This window comes from Mustelus asterias, chromosome 1, assembly GCF_964213995.1.
Source record: "Mustelus asterias chromosome 1, sMusAst1.hap1.1, whole genome shotgun sequence".
Lineage (NCBI taxonomy): Eukaryota > Metazoa > Chordata > Chondrichthyes > Carcharhiniformes > Triakidae > Mustelus > Mustelus asterias.
Window position 1 is genome coordinate 29,075,381 of NC_135801.1, and position 20,747 is coordinate 29,096,127.

At 42.2% G+C, this 20,747-nt stretch overlaps 1 protein-coding gene across 3 annotated transcripts in view; it reads right to left on the reverse strand.

The window, feature by feature from the left end:
- rnf150a (ring finger protein 150a) overlaps window positions 1-20,747 on the reverse strand; it is a 117,119-nt gene that overhangs the window by 13,312 nt on the left and 83,060 nt on the right. For 2 of the 3 annotated variants that reach the window (XM_078210687.1, XM_078210678.1), the window contains 3 exons: window positions 16,376-16,472; window positions 9,308-9,521; window positions 7,100-7,292 (listed from right to left, as the gene is read on the reverse strand). In XM_078210687.1, the coding sequence (XP_078066813.1) occupies window positions 7,100-7,292; window positions 9,308-9,521; window positions 16,376-16,472 (504 nt within the window). The remainder of the gene's footprint in view (window positions 1-7,099; window positions 7,293-9,307; window positions 9,522-16,375; window positions 16,473-20,747) is intronic. The other variant, XM_078210695.1, reaches the window with a different exon arrangement.

The following is a 20,747-nucleotide window of genomic DNA, read 5'->3' on the forward strand; positions in this document are numbered from 1 at the left end:
TTCTATGGAATAAGAACTTCATACATGTGGCTGGGCATGTTCCTGGCTAATGATGATATCACTTGCATGAAAGACAGTTTGGAAGCTAGATGATACGCCTCATGGGCACTGTGGTCTTTTGCAACTCAGTTTGTGCACCTTCGGGAGTCAGAGTAGAATTTCCAAGAAGCCTCTTTGCCTCTGAATTGACCTAGTGCTTTTATATTCCACTGACTCGAATTACTAATTCTGTCTCTTTCTCTCTACAGATGCTGCCAGACTTGCTGAGTCCCTGCTGCCATCTGAATAAGAGATTGTCATTGCGAAGTAATTTAAGTGATTGTCATAAATGAAACGGGAGAATCTGTCAAAGAAAGTCAGGTAATGTTGGTTGAGGAATCGGATGATCTCCTATGGGGCTGCTTAGAGTCAGTAGACTGGTATTTAAAATCTCTGTGACCAGCCTGAACGAGTATACCACTACAGAAACTGACTTCATTACTAAGTGTGTAGAAGACTGTGTGCCAAAGAAGCAAATCCGTGTGTTCCCCAACCGGAAACCATGGATGAACAGGGATATCCACTGCTTGCTGAAGTCCAGGTCTGAGTCGTTCAAGTCAGGCGACACTGACCTATACAAGAAAGCCAGATATGATCAAAGGAGATTCATCAAAGATGCCAAAAGACTGTACGGGACCAGAATCCCAGACTAGTCAAATGGACTCCTGCCAACTATGGCAAGGTCTGCAACACATAACAGGCTACAAAACGAAGGCATGTAAAATCGCTGGCACCAATGCATCCCTGCCCGATGAGCTCAATGCATTCTATGCCCGTTTTGAGCAAGAGGTCAGCGAGACCAAGCCCTCCGCCTCAAAAGCCTCAGATGAACCTGTATCCAAGGTCACCTTTGCAGACGTCAGAGCAGCCTTCTCGAAGGTTGACCCATGGAAAGCGACTGACCCAGATGGGGTACCTGGACGAGCACTCAGATCGTGCGTGGACCAGCTGGCAAGGGTATTCACAGACATCTCCAACCTCTCTTTACACCAATCTGAGGTCCTTATCTGCTTCAAGAAGACAACCATCATCCCAGTATCAAAGAAAAACCAAGCAGCGTGCCTTAATGACTATCGTCCGGTGGCTCTGACATCCATCATTATGAAGTGCTTCGAAAGGTTGGTCATGGCACAAATCAGTTCCGGCCTCCCGGACTACCTGGATCCACTACAGCTCGCCTACCGCCGCAACAGGTCCATAGCAGATGCCATCTCCCTGGCCCTGCACTCAACCCTGGAACACCTAGATAACAAAGACACCTATGTCAGACTCCTGTTTATCGACTACAGCTCAGCCTTAAACACCATTACTCCCACGAAACGCATCTCCAAACTCCGTGGCCGGGGGCTCGGCTCCTCCCTCTGCGACTGGATCCTGAACTTCCTAACCCACAGACCACAATCAGTAAGGATAGGCAACAACACCTCCTCCACAATCATCCTCAACGCCAGTGCCCCACATGCTATGTCCTTAGCCCCTTACTATACTCTTTATACACCTATGACTGTGTAGCCAAATTCCCCTCCAACTCGACTTTCAAGTTTACTGATGACACCACTGTAGTGGGTCAGATCTCAAACAATGGCGTGAAAGAGTACAGGAAAGAGACAGAGAATCTGGTGAACCAGTGCGACGACAATAATCTCTCCCTCAATGTCAACAAAATGAAGGAGATAGTCATTGACTTCAGGAAGTGTAGTGGAGCACGTGCCCCTGTCTGCGTCAATGGGGACAAAGTAGAAATGGTCGAGAGCTTCTTGATTTTAGGTGTCCAGATCACCAACAACCTATCCTGGTCCCTCCATGCCGACACTATTGTTAAGAAAGCCCACCAATGCCTCTACTTCCTCAAAAGGCTAAGGAAATTTGGCATGTCAGCTACGACTCTCACCAACCTTTACAGATGCATCATAGAAAGCATTCTTTCTGGTTGTATCACAGTTTGGTATGGCTCCTGCTTTTTCCAAGACTGCAAGAAACTACAAAGGGTCGTGAACGAAGGCTATTCCATCACTCAGACCAGCCTCCCATCCATTGACACGGTCTACATTTTCTGCTGCCTTGGCAAAGCAGCCAGCATAATTAAGGACCCCACGCACCCTGGACTTACTCTATTCCAACTTCTTCCATCGGGAAAAAGATACATAAGTCTGAAGACACGTTCGAACCGACTCAAGAATAACTTCTTCCTTGCTGCCATCAGACTTTTGAATGGACCTACCTTGCACTAAGTTGATCTTTCTCTATACCCTAGCTATGACTGTAACACTACATTCTGCACTCTCTCCTTTCCTTCATTATGTACGGAATGGTCTGTATTGCACGCAAGAAACAATACTTTTCACTGTATACTAATATGTGTGACAATGATAAATCAAATCAATAAACATGAAGTATAAATTTCACACTTACAGATATTAACATTATAAGATAAAAGATAAGTTCTGAGGCAATATAGTTCACAAAACAGTTTTATGAAATTTCTGAAGTTGAGGTAATTTCTCACTTAATTAAAGCCATGCTAATCCATCTATTACCTATTTAAATCTATAAGTATGTAACCAGAGGTCCAACTAGCTCAGTTAGTTAGATGGCTAGAGTGTGGTGCTTGATAATATCAATGGCATGTGTTTAATTCCTATACTGGCTGAGGTAGTATTTGGCATCTGCCTCTTCTGCTTTCTCCATAATGATAGCATGGTTTAAGCCAGGGGTAGCAACTCTAGGACAATGAGGATGCTTTATGGAAAAAGAGCATGAGAGAGAGAGATAAGATGTGGTTTACTGGAGACTAAACTCTATTCCACACATTCACTACAGGCTAGCTCTGCAGCAAATACTCTGACCTTTCACAAAGCCTTATGCAATGCATAAATGATCAAATGTAAAGAACTTATCTGAATCTATCAATTCTTCAACTTACTGGCCTACAATCAGAGCTGACATTTGGAGCATTTCCCCTTGCTGAGGGTGATGAAATCCCAGAATATCAATGGATTTGCTGTCTCTGTCCTGCCAGAGTGGCAAATGTGATTGTATAACCCAACTATAGTGAATGAACCTGACTCCATGCTTAAAGATTTTTGTGACTCTGAATTCTTGGTTTGATCCCTCTTTTCACCTTATGAGATTGTACTAATACTTCCCCTGCTGAAAAAGAATGCTGGCCTCCTCCTTCCTTTGATAACCCCTCCCCACTCCTCTCCTCTTCCCCACTCCCCTTGGTCCAGGTATTCCCCCCATTTTACATTAAGACTGGACTTGCATCACTCCCGTGTGCAACACCATGTCAGATCAGCTAGTAATTCATGTCTATGATGGTGTACCTCCTGTGACAGATTTTTACTGGTGACTAAGTATTAGAAAGACCACACCTTTGTTTAGGGAATAGGCAGCAGTTGCAGGGAAGCCTGTTTAGAAGTCTTAATTTGACCTGCACTTGTACAGTAATTTTGTTTTGTTTCATCTCTGCATTGCAAATTTAAATCTTTCTTTACAGATTGCCTGAACATAAGACATAAGGTTACTTTTATTATGCATTACATACTTATTGTCCTACTCATTACTATCTCCCTTCAACTAGACAGAAACTCCACTCAAACACAGACTGCAAAAAGGTCTGGCTCCACAAATAGCAGCTATTAATGATTCTATAGTTTCAAAGTGGTCCACAGGATCAGCATCTGTGTGCTTACCTGCTCCTATATCAATCCCAATGCATCTAAACTCCTTACTAACAGCAAAGCAAGAAGCAAAAATGTCAAAATAAAGACATTTAACACAACAGTATTTTACAAATGCTATATCTGCATTTTATTTAGACAATAAGTGGATTTTCAAGCTTATATTTCAACTTTGGATAATTGCGTTATGTCAAGTAAGCATTTTTTGATAATTCGAAGAATACTTTGGAAAAACAGATCTTTCTCATTAGATCTTTCATTAGAATCCAGATTCTATATTCAAACTAGATCCAAGCTAAAAAAAATTGCCAAAAATGAACTAGTATCTCTGTTAGATAATAAAGCAATTTAGAGATGATTTTCCAGACAACAAGCCATAGAGTGCATCTGCTGCTATTTAAACCCATGACACAGGCCTTTTAACATTAAGTGCTGAACACAATTGTGAATATTTGGGTCAGTCACAGGACTTTTGTGTCATTTTTCTGCCCCTCTATCTCTCTCCCTCCTCCTCTTCTCCCATTCCCTCCATGCAGTATTTTGCAACTGGATTTCTGAAATATAAAACATATTGTAGTGAATTTTGTAATTATTAAAAATTCAAGAAGTCAGCTTACGAAGACTTTCTGCAGAATTGAGGCCTAAAGAATATTGCTCTTTAACCGTAGCTTATTCCATCAAAGTTAGCTACTTCCAAGGCAGCAAGTTCCTAATCTAGCCAGTATCATAACAAGAAGAACTGAAATATTTAACTCAGAGCCATTTCAGTGCACAGACAGACATTCAGAATGCCATTGATAAGAGAGGTTGCCTTCCTGATCCTCAGTCTTAAAACAGCAAATCTCATTGCGAGAACAATGAAGGTTACATCTACTGTAAACAACCTACCCTATTATTCTACTGAACATATGAACAGCAGCACTTAAATTAGAACGAACTGATGCCATAGCTCTGCTGACCTGGACCTAGGGCATAGTCAGTAGTTCCACTTTAGGCAGGTACATGGAATGCTTGGGCCTGAAATAAACCATGCCCGATCACAGCCAAGTCACAATGAAAACTTTTTTTTCCTCACTTCTCTTTTTTGGTTTCGGGATAAAAACACAGATTTTTTTAAAGAACTTGATTTAACCTTTTCTTTTCTATCATTAAATGCTCAGATGTATAATAATGAACTCTGGTTCAAACATCCTCTCTCTACAGACTGGTGCCTGGCCTGCTAATTGCTTCCAGCATTTTCTTTTTTATTTTGAATTTCAGTAATTCATTTTGTGTCACCTTTCCATATTTGGAATGTCCCCAAAATATACACAGCTACCTGAAAAGGTGGTGTCACACCTTCTCCACGACACTGCTGCTCTTCTGTTCATTGGTAGAGGCACAGTAAGAAGTCTCACAACACAAGGTTAAAGCCCAACAGGTTTATTTGGTAGTAAAAGCCACAAGCTTTCGGAGCGCTGCCCCTTCATCAGGTGAGTGGGAGTTCTGTTCACAAACAGGGCATATAAAGACACAACTCAATTTACAAAATAATGGTTGGAATGCGAGTCTTTACAGGTAATCAAGTCTTAAAGGTACAGACAATGTGAGTGGAGAGAGGGTTAAGCACAGGTTAAAGAGATGTGTATTGTCTCCAGCCAGGACAGTTAGTGAGATTTTGCAAGCCCAGGCAGGTCGTGGGGGTTACAGAGAGTGTGACATGAACCCAAGATCTTTGGGTAAGCGTTCTCCAAGGCAGCCTTCACGACACACGACAACGCAGAATCACTGAGCAGAAACTGATAGCCAAGTTCCGCACACATGAGGACAGCCTCAACTGGGATCTTGGGTTCATGTCACACTCTCTGTAACCCCCACGACCTGCCTGGGCTTCAAAATCTCACTAACTGTTCTGGCTGGAGATAATACACATCTCTTTAACCTGTGCTTAACCCTCTCTCCACTCACATTGTCTGTACCTTTAAGACTTGATTACCTGTCAAGACTCGCATTCCAACCGTTATTTTGTAAATTGAGTTTGTGTCTTTATATGCCCTGTTTGTGCACAGAACTCCCACTCGCCTGATGATGGAACAGCGCTCCGAAAGCTTGTGGCTTGCGCTACCAAATAAACCTGTTGGACTTTAACCTGGTGTTGTGTGAATTCTTACTGTGCTTACCCTAGTCCAACGCCGGCATTTTCACATCATTGGTAGAGGCTGCAAAGGATGAGGTGCTATTAAAATAACTTTGGTGAGTTGTTGTAGTGCATTCTGCAGATTGTACACATTGCAGGTGTACCAGTGGTGGAGGGGGAGATGTTTAGTCCAGTGGCATAGGCACCAATTCAGTGAAGTGCTTTGTTCTTGATGGTGTACAATTTATGTAGGTGCAGCTGTACCCAAAAAAAGATGAGGGACTAAAGTAAAAAAGTTTATTTATTAGTCACAAGTAAGCTTTACATTAACACTGCAATGAAGTTACTGTGAAATTCCCCTAGTCACCACAGTCAAGCGCCTGTTCGGGTCAATGCACCTAACCAGCACATCTTTCAGACTGTGGGAGGAAACTGGAGCACCCGGAGGAAACCCACGCAGACACGGGAAGAACGTGCAAACTCCACACAGACACGGGAAGAACGTGCAAACTCCACACAGACACGGGAAGAACGTGCAAACTCCACACAGACACGGGGAGAACGTGCAAACTCCACACAGACACGGGGAGAACGTGCAAACTCCACACAGACAGTGACCCAAGCCGTGAATCGAACCTGGGTCCCTGGCGCTGTGAGGCAGCAGTGCTAACCACTGTGCCACCGAGCCGCCCATGGTTTTGTTCCATTCCTGACTTGAGCCCTGTAGAATTGGGGCCAAAGCAGCGAGACCAACTATTTGTTTGTGCATCTACCTGGTGTTTCTACTAATGTTGTGTCGGGAGAACCTCTCCAAGGAAATTCCCAGTGATAGGGTTTGAGACTTTCTGGTATTAGAGTTTAGACGTAACAAGCAATTTTACACCACGCATAAGGCTGCACTTGATGTAATGCACAAAATAAGTTAGAAAAATAAAGTTATTATAAACCATTATCTTATTTCATGAGGAATAGTAATGTATACATTTAAACACCAGCAATGCTAAGCCACAGAGAAGAATCAAAAGTATTCATTGCATTTATGTTTTAAATCAACTCTGGTCCAGAATGATTCCCCTGCTGAAGCAAAGCAAAAATATTAGAAAAGAAAGTATGAAATAATAATAAATGTTCCAGGTGGTGCTTGAAAATGTCTTTGCTTCCCAAGTGGATTATTTTTGACTAATGGTGTTACTGGGTTACTGTGCCGATTTCAATACACAGACAGGAGAGATGTCACACTATATAATGTATTGCTGCATACCTAATCGTTTCTCCCAAATGGTTGAGAGTAACAACCTCTTCATTTCCCCACAAGGACCAGCCCTCCTCCTCCTGATCAGTCTCCAACGGTGTGTGAGAGATGTAACTTGGAGAAGAAAGATTTTGTGGAGTCTCTTCCATTCTTCTGAGCACCCTCCACTCACTGTGCTCATATCCATCCAACCCCTCCAAACCTGTGCAGAGTACAAATAGGGAAATTCTTTCTTTCCCCCAGAGATACACTTTGGAAAAATAACTAACACTCTAGCATTGGCCATATCCTTTTATACTGTACAGGAACTGGGTTGGTAACATGGGTGTATCTTGATGTCTCAAAACATCATGAAGGAAGAGTTGCAAATACATTTCCTTCAGAAAATAACATTTTGGGGTGCAGTATATGAATAATTTCAGTCATACCATATGTTAATACTTGGGAGAAAAAAGTTGACTTTGGACCTATGATTCCCACAACTCTCCATAAGTTTTTCCATATGCTGTAGAGTTTATTGGTTGAAACTGATTACTATGATTAGTCAACAACTGACAAAAGTGTTACTGTGCAGGAAGTGGCCATTTGGCCCATCATGTCCACACCGGCTCTCCAAATGAGCATTATGATTTTGTGCCACTCTTTTGCCTTTATTGGGTACCCCTGAACATTGTTTCTATTCAAATAATCATTCACTTGAATGCTTCGATTGAACCTGCTTCTAACATACTTCCAGTCAGTGCTTTCCAGACCCAAATCACTCATTGTATGAAAACGTTTTTTCTCGCATCACATTTGCTTCTTTGCAAATCACTTTAAATCTGTGCCTTCTTGTTCTCAATCCTTCTACAAGCGAGAACAGTCTCTTGCTATCTATTCTGTCCAGCCCTCTCATGATTTTGAGCATCTCTATCAAACTGCCTCTTTGCGTTCTTTTCTGCATAGAGAACAACCCCAATCTCTCCAATCTATCCTCGTAACTGAAGTCTCTTATCCCTGGAACCATTCTTGTAAACTTCTTCTGCATTCTCGTCAATGCATTCACATCCTTCTTATAGTGCGGCACCCAGAACTTTACACACTACTCCAGCTGAGGTCTCACTACAGAAGTTCAGCATAAGGTTCTTGTTCTTGTACACTATGCCCCTATTAATCAAACCCAGGATACGTATGCCTTATTAAGTGCTCTCCCCACCTTCAATGATCTATGCACAGATGCTCCTGCAGCCACTTAAGAATTGTACCCTTTATTTTATATTTTTTGTTCTTCCTACCAAAATGCATTGCCTCACAGCTCTCCACATTGAACTTCATTTACCACCTATCTGCCCACTCCACCAACGTGTCTATGTCCTTTTGAGGTTCCACACTGTCCTCCACACTATTTACAATGCTTTCAAGTTTTGTTTCATCTGCAAACTTTGAAACCATCCCCTGAACACTAAGATCTAGATCATTAATGTTTTTCAGGAAAAGCACGAGTCCAAATACCAACCCCTGGAAAACTCCACTACAAACTTTCCTCCAGCCCCAAAAGTATCCATTAAATCCATTAAACATTACTCTATGTTTACCGTAATTCAACCAATTTTGTAACAACGTTGTTACTGTCCCTTTTACTATAACTTTTCTTCCAAGTCTGTTGTGGCACTATAATTCCTTTTGAAAGTCCATGTATAAATCAACAGCATTACCCTCAATGACCATTTTATTTTACCTCTTCTAAAGACTCCAGCAAGTTAGTTAACCATAACTTCCCCTTTAGAAATCCATGCTGACACTTCCTGATCAACCCACATTTTTCCATATGACTTCTAATTCTATTCCGAATAACTGCTTTTAGAAGCTTCTCTGCCACTGTAGTTCAATTGACTGGACTGTAATTTTATCTTACAATTACAGGGATGGTCGATGGCAACACTGCTGCACTTTGGTCTTTTTCTGTCTAACAATTCCTTTGGTGATAGTTCCCCAGGAAAGGTGAACGTATGCTAGTCCTTTGCAATGGTGTATGGGGGATTGAGATATGCATTAGAATTGTGCTGATTCTAAATGGAGGGAAACTGAAAATACATTAACTAGGCAAAACAAATCAATATCAAATTCTTAAATTTTGGAGGCAAGACCAACCCAGTAGTATAATTCATTTCTTTGCCTATCTCTAAACAAATTGCAGCATAGGACAAGAAAGGCAATATAATTCCAAGTCGAACTTACTGTTGCTAGTAGTAATATTAACCTCTTCAACTTGCTGAACAGTGTCATTGTCCTGAATGATCTGTGAAAGGCCAATAGTTCGAACAGGAGGATCAAGACCAACAGAACTTTCATTCACTGTCACATCACTGGCACCTGTAATTTGATTAGTGGGTGGCCCTCCTATGGATCCTTCAAAATCAGTTGTCACGTCGTCTGCACAATCTGCATTTGGCTAGAAGAGAAAGGACATGAGTTACAAGTAAAACAAGAAGTTCTCTCATTTCCTGATAAATAAAACATACAGCTATAGAGTGATTGTGATTTCACATCATTTTCACATTTCATGGATTAACAATTGATTGAAGGGGGCAATTGGAAAGTTTCATGCTTTTAGAGGGCCATAGATACAAAAGTGTTAATGGATGTGATAAATCCAGAGCAAAACACTCAACAAAATAAATGAAACAGCATTTACACTATGTGGTTACATTTTTCAATCCAGCAGATAACGCCAATCAGGAACAAGTTTTGCAAACATTTCCATTCCTTATTTGGATGCAACAAGCCAGACTACACGTTAAACTTGACAGATGTTTCTCTTTTAAGTCCTGCCTCAAATCTTTCTTTCGCAATTACGATGCTAGCAGTGACCAGAAATCACAATTTTACCAATTTAAATACATAATACACTCACAGCCATGATCACTGCATATCCAATTTTAATCCCACCCCACCCACCCCCACACTATCTGCAAAAAATCTCACTTGTTCAAGCTCATTATGTAAGTTGTGGTAAATATATCTTACTTTCATCAACACCCTGACATGCTGCAAATGATGGCGTTTGTCTTTATTTCTATTTATTGCCGAACAGAAGATGCAACAGTTTCACTGGAGATTAGATTTATCGAATGATTAGGCTCAGCCCTTACACATCATTGCCATTGCTGCAATAGTACTATTGGCTTTTTGTTTAACATACCAGAAATTAATGCATTTTTATCCAACTGCTTTTACAAAACTGCAGTACAAGGGTTGAGGTAATATTGAACCACAAGAAAAGGGATTTGAGCTGTTCATGAATAGACTTGGAATCATGACGTGTTACTTTACAGGAATGTACATCACACATAATTCTGTGAAATATACAGAGATAAAACCAACCATTACATTTTTCTGGGCTTGGTCATAATTTCCCACTTCTTTCACTGGGGTTGAAAGTCAGGCATGGAAAGATCCATGTAGTTGGGTTAGTAGTGGCATCAGTCTTCGGATACTGCACTTGGTGTGGAGCTGAACCATTCAGAGCAATCTTAAATGAATTCACCACTTTCAATCAGAGCAGAACAAGTCAGGAAACAGATATTTCCAGCAGCTTTTAAAGGAGTCCTCGGTTGCTTTCAAGTGAGGTGGTATAGAGTTTTATGAGGCATTTTCTTGGATTAGCTTATAGGTTGCCACATCTTAAACACTGAGTGTGCTTTAGTTGGTTCTGAACTGCTAAGAAACAGAGAAACATAGAAAAACTACAGCACAATACAGGCCCTTCAGCCCCCAAAGTTGTGCCGAACATATCCCTACCTTAGCGATTACTAGGCTTACCTATAACCCTCTATCTTACTAAGTTCCATGTACTTATCTAAAAGTCTCTTAAAAGACCCTATCGAATCCGCCTCCACCACCGTTGCTGGCAGCCCATTCCACGCACCCACCACCCTCTGAGTGAAAAACTTACCCCTGACATCTCCTCTGTACCTACTCCCCAGCACCTTAAACCTGTGTTAAACTCTTGTGGCAACCATTTCAGCCCTGGGAAATAGCCTCGGACTATCCACTCAATCAATACCTCTCAACACCTTATACACCTCTATCAGGTCACCCCCTCATCCTTCATCTCTCCAAGGAGAAAAGGCCGAGCTCACTCAACCTATCTTCATAAGGCATACTCCCCAACCCAGGCAACATCCTTGTAAATCTCCTCTGCACCCTTTCTATGGCTTCCACATCCTTCCTGTAATGAGACGACCAGAACTGAGCACAGTACTCCAAGTGAGGTCTGACTAGGGTCTTATATAGCTGCAACATTATCTCACGACTCCTAAACTCAATTCCTCGATTGATGAAGGCCAGTACACCATACGCCTTCTTAACCACAGCCTCAACCTGCACAGCTGCTTTGAGTGTCCTATGAACTCGGACCCCAAGATCCTTCTGATCTTCCACTCTGCCAAGAGTCCTACCATTAATATTATATTCTGCCATCTTATTTGACCTGCCAAAACGAACCACCTCACACTTATCTGGGTTGAACTCCATCTGCCACTTCTCCGCCCAGTCTTGCATCCTATCAATGTCTCGCTGCAACTTCTGACATCCCTCCACACTATCCACAACACCTCCAACCTTTGTGTCATCAGCAAACTTACCAACCCATCCCTCCACTTCCTCATCCAGGTCATTTATAAAAATCACAAAGAGTAAGGGTCCCAGAACAGAACCCTGGGGAGCTCCACTGGTGACCGACCTCCATGCAGAATATGACCCATCTATAACCACTCTTTGCCTTCTGTGGGCAAGCCAGTTCTGGATCCACAAAGCAATGTCCCCTTGGATCCCATGCCCCCTCACTTTCTCAATAAGCCTTGCATGGGGCACCTTATCAAATGCCTTGCTGAAGTCCATATATACATCTACTGCTCTTCCTTCATCAATGGGTTTAGTCACATCCTCAAAAAATTCAACCAGGCTCGTAAGGCATGATCTGCCTTTGACAAAGCCATGCTGACTATTCTTAATCATATTATACCTCTCCAAATGTTCATAAATCCTGCCTCTCAGGATCTTCTCCATCAACTTACCAACCACTGAGGTTAGACTCACTGGTCTATAATTTCCAGGGCTATCTCTACTCCCTTTCGTGAATAAAGGAACAACATCCGCAATCCTCCAATCCTCCGGAACCTCTCTCATCTCCATTGATGATGCAAAGATCATCGCCAGAGGCTCAGCAGTCTCCTCCCTCACCTCCCACAGTAGCCTGGGGTACATCTCATCCGGTTCCGGCGACTTATCTAACTTGATGCTTTTCAAAAGCTCCAACACATCCTCTTTCGTAATATCTACATGCTCAAGCTTTTCAGTCCGCTGCAAGTCTGCACTACAACCACCAAGATCCTTTTCCATAGTGAATACTGAAGTAAAGTATTCATTAAGTACCTCTGCTATTTCTTCCGGTTCCATACAAACTTTCCCACCGTCACACTTGATAGGTCCTACTCTTTCACGTCTTATCCTCTTGCTCTTCACATACTTGTAGAATGCCTTGGGGTTTTCCTTAATCCTGCCTGCCAAGGCCTTCTCATGACCCCTTCTGGCTCTCCTAATTTCCTTCTTAAGATCATAAAACCATAGAACCCCTACAGTGCAGAAAGAGGCCATTCGGCCCATCGAGTCTACACCGACAACAATCCCACCCAGGCCCTATCCCCATATCCCTACATACTTACCTGCTAATCCCTCTAACCCTCATATTAACCTGCTAATCCCTTTAATCTACGCATCCCGGGACACTAAGGGGCAATTTAGCTTGGCCAATCAACCTAACCTGCACATCTTTGGACTGTGGGAGGAAACCGGAGCACCCGAAGGAAACCCACGCAGACGCGGGGAGAATGTGCAAACTCCGCACAGACAGTGACCCAAGCCGGGAATCGAACCCAGGTCCCTGGAGCTGTGAAGCAGCAGTGCTAACCACTATGCTACCGTGCCGCCCTTATTAGCGGCACTTCCTTCCTTCCTTCGATCCTTCCTATTAGCCGTATACTCTTCAAGATCTCTAACATTACCTAGCTCCCTGAACCTTTTGTAAGCTAACAAGCACCTTGAGGAAGTGGAGAAGCAGGAGCTGCACAGGAGGGAGGCTGTAAAGTGCCCAATCAGATGATGAGGTGCTGTTCCTCCAGTTTACGTTGGGCTTCACTTGAACATTGCAAAAGACCAAGGACAGGAGAGCAGGGTGGTGTGTTGAAATGGCAAGTGACAGGAAGGTCTGGGTCCTGCTTGCTGACGGACCAAAGGTATTCTGCAAAGCGGTCACCCAGGCTGCGTTTGGTCTCTCCGATGTAGAGTAGACCTCATTGGGAACAGCGAATGCACTAGACCACATTAAGGGAGATGCATGTGAAGCGCTGCTTCACCGGAAAAGAGTGCTTGAGCCCTGGGATGGTGAGCAGGGAGGAGATGAAGGGGCAGGTGTTGCACTTTCTACGGTTGCACATAAAATGCCAATACATGGTACTTTGTCAAATGCTTTTTGCAAGTCCATACATCAAACATTAATGTTATTTCATTGAAGAACTCAATCAAGTTTGTCAGGCATGATTTGCCTCTAACAAGTCTGAAAATTGATATTTATTAACCTATGTTCTTCCAAGTAGCAATTCATTTTATCCTGGGTTGTGGTCTCTGGAATTTTCCCTCAACAGACATTGGGTTGACGAGTCAATAGTTGTTGGGTTTATCCCTCTCCCCTTTCTGAATACCAGTTCTGTCTTTGGAAGTCCATCTCTGCACTTCGATCGCCATTAATGAAAACTCCAGTAACTTGTATAATCTCTTCCTTTCAAGTTGAGAAGCTATTTTCATTGTGTCAGTTTGTGAAATATCTTGTGAATTTATTTTTAAATGTTAAAGTACTGTGTGCATGCAAATTGTACTTCTTGAGTAAGAAGTCACAATATCCAGCATCCAAAATGCCTGAAGCACTAATAGCCTCAGACCAGCTATGAATCTGTAAAATATCAGAATGAAAATTGTTAAGTGGTTGCATTCTCAGGCAAGTGTGATGGCATTAAGTAAGGATGCATAAACTAAATAAGCAAATTGTCTATGCCCTGCACCCCCAGACCATAAAGGGAGAGTCATGTTAAAAGCAGGTACAGTATGGTCAATGATCTATCATCAGAAACATTAACTTTGCTTTATTCTCCAGAAACGCCCCCTGACCTGCCGAGCATTTCAAGCATTTTCAGCTTTATTTCAGATTTCCAGCACCTGCAGTATTTTGGAACTGTCTTCATTTCCTGTTTGTTCTAAACTGAAGGCACAGGAGGTCAGTCTATTCTGGAGTGACAGCATTCAGTACTTAGCCCCTATACAAGTACTGTCATGACAGATTATGAGGAACTAAAGAAATCATCATGCTTAGATCATCAGAACTATTAAAAGATCGGAAATGGCTCGTGCTTAGATAAGTATAAAAGGGTGGGGGGCTTCCATCCCTGTTTTCAGCAGGCAGGAATGGTGACAGGGGTCAAAGAATCATAGAATCCTACAGTGCAAAAAGAGGCCATTCAGCCCATCTAGTCTGCACCAACCACAATCCCACCCAGGCCCTATCCCCATATCCCTACATATTTACCCACTAATCCCTCTAACCTATGCATCCCAGGACACTAAGGGGCAATTTAGAATGGCCAATCAACCTAGCCCGCACATCTTTGGATAGAATCCAAATGGGAGTCCCCAAACGGCTTTTACGCCAACAGGATTTCCCCGCTCCCCACTAATGACATAATGGGGCTCTTGCCAGTATCATTAGTGGGCCTCCCCACTCTATCATTCTTCCCTCACATTAGGAGTTCCCCCTCCTGCTGATGTGTTGTGAAGTTGATGGGGTTTACATTTAAAAAAAAGCAGGGGAGGTGGTGGTTATTGTTGGAGCAATGAGCGATTCCCAGCAGTGGGGAGGGAGCCTTTTTATTATTTTTATTTTCAGGGCGCCCTCGATCTCTTGAAGACCGAGGCTGCTGGCAGGGCAGGCTCACGTCAAGGGATCTGCCTCCAGGATTTTTTTTGATTGAGTGTCAAAACATGTGGTGGGAAAAACTAGCAGTGGAGCTGGTGGGCTACACACTGCTTTGGTAGTAAGTCTTTAAAAAAAACCTGAAAATTCCACCCAAAGTCGCTGGACGGGATCTTGATCCCATGGTCGCTGTCTGCAGGATCGGCAGCAGGGCTCAATATCCACCGAAACCCAGAAGTTGCAAATCTCGCTGGTGAGAAGGCAACTTTCAATTTTTTGCTACCAATATAATCAGGTTCATGCCCACAAGAGTGAACCTGATTTATATATATTTAAACACATTTCCATATGATTAAAAATGTTTCCCCCATATTTCCAAACCATGCCCATGTGACATACAACAGGTTCACCCAGTCATGAACCCGTCGAGGGATCTTCCGTAGGTCTAAAGGTAAATAAAGCACCCGTGTGAGGGGGACATGGCCAGGCAGTGCTCTGGCATTGCCCAGACAGTGCCCTAACATTGTCCACTGGCACAGGTTGGCACCATGCCCATGTCAACCTATGCCAGGGCAGACCCCTTATTTTGGGGGGGGGTTCATTTATACATGGTAGAATCTGGAGAGAAACACTGCCATTTTTTGTTAAGATCCCCCCCCCCCCTTGAATACTGAAAACCAATATTGAAAACACAGAATAGTAATAAGTGATGGTGCGGACAGTGCAATCACAAATCTGTAACAAATTCTGTAAACATGGTATTTATAAATCCAAATGACCAAAGTTATATCTGGAACAGTGCAGAATACGAGTATTTATTTCTTAGAATTTTAGGAATCCACATCACATTCTTTTGGTTTTTTCACAGCAATGTTATTTAGCTGATATGGTAAAATAAGAATGTTGAAACCCAGTAAATACCAAATATGTTATGCCTTCTAAGAAATACTTGTGATTTCCAATTGGAGCCTCACACATTTTGAAGAAACTTGCTAAAATAGAAAATATTTTAATTTTTGAACACAATCCAAACAGAGAAATCAAAAAGTCAACTGACTCCACTAGAATGCCCGTCTTGTAACCACTGTTAAAACGCAGTTACTTATTGTATAAAGACAAATAGTCAAGACACACACCATCACTTATTTGTGTGTTTGTGTTTTATATAAAATGTACACACATACATATACATGATTTAAAAAGACACATAGACAGAAACGAAGGAGGAAATTCTGATCTGTACAACATCAGTAATTTAACTAATAATGTTTGTGCATCCCTACCGGAATTCCTAATGCTTTCAGAATATTCATTTTGCACATTGGACATGTGCGGTGATCTAGTAGCCATGGATCCACACACGTCTTATGGAAAAGGTGTCTGCAACACACAATACACAAATTTCAATCAACCATCACAGAATTTTAAGTAATTCAAGAAGTAAAAAATAGCAACAATCAAGCTCAGGATAAAGGTTGCAGACTGAAAACAATTGACTTATGCATGTATTCAGAATAGCTTATTTGCAACTAATAAGTTCGGAGTGATTACATCAACATTATTGCTAATTTTCTACCTTAATTTGTTCTAGTTGTAGTTTGTCATTGGTGAAATAGAAGATAGCAAGATAAGGGCAACACGGTGGCACAATAGTTAGCACTGCTACTTCAGCGCCAAGGACCTGGGTTCGATTCCGGCCTTGGTCTGTCTGTATGAAATTTGCACGTTCTCCTCGTGTCTGCGTGGGTTTCTTCCGGGTGCTCCAGTTTCCTCCAGTCCAAAGATGTGCAGAGTAGGTGGATTAGCCATGGTAAATGCGTGGCGTTACGAGGATGGGAGGAGGATAGGCACAGGTAAGATGCTCTTGCAGAGAGTTGATGCAGACTCGATGGGCTGAATGGCTTCCTTCTGCATTATAGGGATTCTATGAACTGCATTTCATCATGGAATCCTAGCTGAACGATATTTCCGTCAGTGACAATATATCTCCCAGATGGCATACAACTGAAATTCATTTTTATTCCCTATCCCTCCCCTCTTACGGAAAATGAATTACCCGCATAGGCTGCATGATGCTAAAACTCAGTAGAAGCTTTCATTTTGCTGCCTCAGCTGCCATTATCAATACAGAAAACACTAACTGTTCTTATTCATTTAATAAAGAAAAATCATTTGAACCTAAATGTGTTTTTGTGCAGACAAGAAGCCTTAGATTTGTCACAAAGCAAAACTAGGGCAGTCCTTAACATAACATTCTGAGGCAATTTTACCAAACAAATCACAATGCATAGAAGGAAGTTTGCATTTTGCACTTGGCAAATCCACTTAAAACGAAAATGTGAGTTTTGCAAAGAATTAGGTTCGATGCTGGTTTCTATGATACAATCAGCACTCACACCACCACCACCACCCACCCCACACACAAAGAAAAATGCAAAAGTAGATCATGGCCCAGAACATCCAGTCAGCGCTGCCTGCAAGTCTTTTCCCACTCGACAATACTACCCACTTTCAGCCATGTCTTCCAATCCCAACTGAGGCAGAAATGGAGCAGAGAATTCATCCCAGCGAAGGCCAGTGACCAGAGGAGAGTCAAGGGAGAGGACACAACCCATTTTATGACTGTAGCTGTTAGATTTTTAAGGTCTCAAGTCTTATAATGAACGAGTGTGGGTGAGCGAGTGTGCAGGTGGGTGAGTGAGCGGGTGAAATGAGGGCATGGGGATGAGGGTGGGGAGCATGGAGGCAAGGGCATGGGTAAGGTAATGTGTGAAGGTTTTAGCGAATGGGTGAAGGGTTAGTGAATGTGTGATGGACAAGGAAGTTAATGAATGGTGTGCTGGGTCAATGCGTGGATACTAGTGTGGGGGTGTTAGGTTGGGGGGTAATCGGAGGGGATATTTGTGAGGAATAGTTTGGTATGGTGAGGTAGATGAATCTGGTTAGGGCGGGAGGGGGGTGGAATAGTTGGGTCTGGTTGAGGGGAGGGCAGTTCTGGATGGGGAGGTGTTAGCGGGCTCTCGTCGTTGTGTGAAGGGTGGGTGATCAGCCCTGGTCTTTGGGTAGTAAAGTCAAGGGGGAGGGGAGTTGGGTGATTAGGGTTGTCAGTTGTGAAGCTCACTTGAGCTAATCACAAAGTTTGATCAGTTATTAAACTGTGTAATATTTCCTGAGTAAGTAATGCAGATGTGTCCCATGGATCTTGCTAAGGTTCCCGCCCTGAGCTTAGTGTCAGAGGCTTTTGTGGGGGGCCCAGGCCACGCAAACATGTTCACTGCAGAATTAAACATCCTGGGAAATTTCCACATATGTGCGCACAAAGGGTCCTGATGTGCATCTTCCAATTTGATGATCTGCAGAGTGGAAGATGTGGTGTAAATTTGATGTACCTTTTCAACAACTTAATTTCTCGAGATGTACTCTGGAAATTGTCTGCTGGACACTCTTTTACATGAAGATTATTAGTTCAGGACCACTGAGTCAGTTATCAGCTGAAATAAATTGCATACCTACATATTAAAATTTGTTAGCATCAGGTAACACATGCTGAAACCTCTATTCAGGTCAGTGAAACTTTGACATTTTTAAAAAAATGTTTGAAGTACTTTTCTTAGAACATTCCAGACAAACACAAACATCTTCCTCCACCGGTTACACCACCAAAGAAAAATCACAATGGCTTAATAGGTTACAATTCAATTTTAAAAGTATTAAGCAAAGCATTGGACGGGATGGGGTTGATGTTTAGCAGGCGGGAAACCCACAAGTATGGATTCTCGGAGGTCCTGCTAAGTATTAAAACACAACCCAATTTAAACTTTTTGACTTTGTTTCTTGGACAGATTCTGACGTTGTCTAACTGTTGAGCAAGTAGGCAGCCAAGCTGTAGAGCACAAGTGAGTCAGCTATAAAGTTTAAAATTTATTTATTTGTGTCAGAGGTAGACTTACATTAACACTGCAATGAAGTTACTGTAAAAATCCCCTAGTCGCCACACTCCGGCGCCTGTTCGGGTACACTGAGGGAGAATTTAACATGGCCAATGCACTTGGCCAGCACATCTTTTGGACGTGGGAGGAAACTAGAGCACCCGGTGGAAACCGACGCAGATATGGGGAGAACATGCAAACTGCACACAGACAGTGACCCGGAATTAAACCCGGATCCCTGGCATTGTAAGGCAGCAGTGTTGGGGTGCGGTGGGTGTAAGTTGGATATCAGAGGTAGAGAGGTGAGCTGGTCATTGGAGGTTGGATATGGAGGGGGTGGTGAAGGGCATTATACAGCACACCTCCGGTAAGTCCAGAAGTGGAGCTGGGTTGTGCTCACCTTCCAAAACTACCACGTACCCCTCACCCCCCCCTCCATTGAACTTCCCACCTCCCCATTGCTCTCCACTATGAGATGATGGCTGATCTGTGACCTAACTAATTATACCCATCTTTGTCCCATATCTCTTAACCTTGCATATCCTCTGATTCACTGCATATTTATCTAATAAGTTGGCAACAAACCTTTCAGTTTGCCAAGGAATATTAACATCCTGAGCACACATTTTGGAAATACTTCACATGAGTGTGGTTGATGATTCCATGTCAGTTTTGTTGTCAGACTTTTCACAGACAGGATTCCTTTTTAAAGGGCCCGTTTTTCAAGCAAAAACATTAGTGGATTGGACACAATGCTATCAATCTATTGCAAATGCGTAACTCTAGTTTTACATGCAAAATATTAGAGGAAAGGAGAAAATACAGAGGATGTATCAATAATCTAGAATTGGGTAACATGTGAAGATACAAATAAAGCATTTATAATACCCAACCAGAAATCCGGAAAAATAAGTTTCATGTTTTAATGTAAAACTACAGTTACACATTTGCAATAGATTGATAGCATTAAGACTAAATCATTTGTATTTTGGATGAAAAATGTGCTCTTCAAAAAAAAAGGAATTTTGTCTGTGAAAAGTTTGGCAGCAAAAGTGCACGTCACATGGAATTATCACACTAATTTGAAACATTCCCAAAATGTGACGAATATACAAGAAATGCGGTTTCCAGGTGTAATGTTACTAGTTTCCCAACAGCTGCACAATGTTCAAAATATTCAATTTTTCCATCTTTTAATTGTAGGCTAAAATTGCCCTTACACAAACCATAATTTGCCATCCTTTCTTTCTCAGTCTGCATACAATGTAAACTTGAATGCCTGCTACAAAAGGAGGCCTAAATTCAACTGTTTTTGTAAATCCAGCAAGTCCTTCGAATCAATTTGTAGATAGATTTCAGGTCCGGGCACAGCAAACCATACCATATGTAGACATCACCAAAGTGTGCATTATTTTTTTTTAAAAACAGGAATATAACATCTGCAAGCCACCTGGAACAGCTGGGATACATTCCACAACTTTTATGAAATTAAGTGGAAAAAAATAGATGATGTCAGTGTTAATATAATGGGAGTTTCACAAATACAGGACTTACTGCCAAGTACTTAATGATAATGATTTGCCATCTCAAATAGTCAAAAAATACAAATATAAAGCTGGTACTAATTAGCTTAACATATGTAGTGAAGGAAATGTCCAAGAATATTTTATGAGGTGGAATCAATGTCATCTAGTGTGCAGATGTTGTACACTTTAGATACCATGGA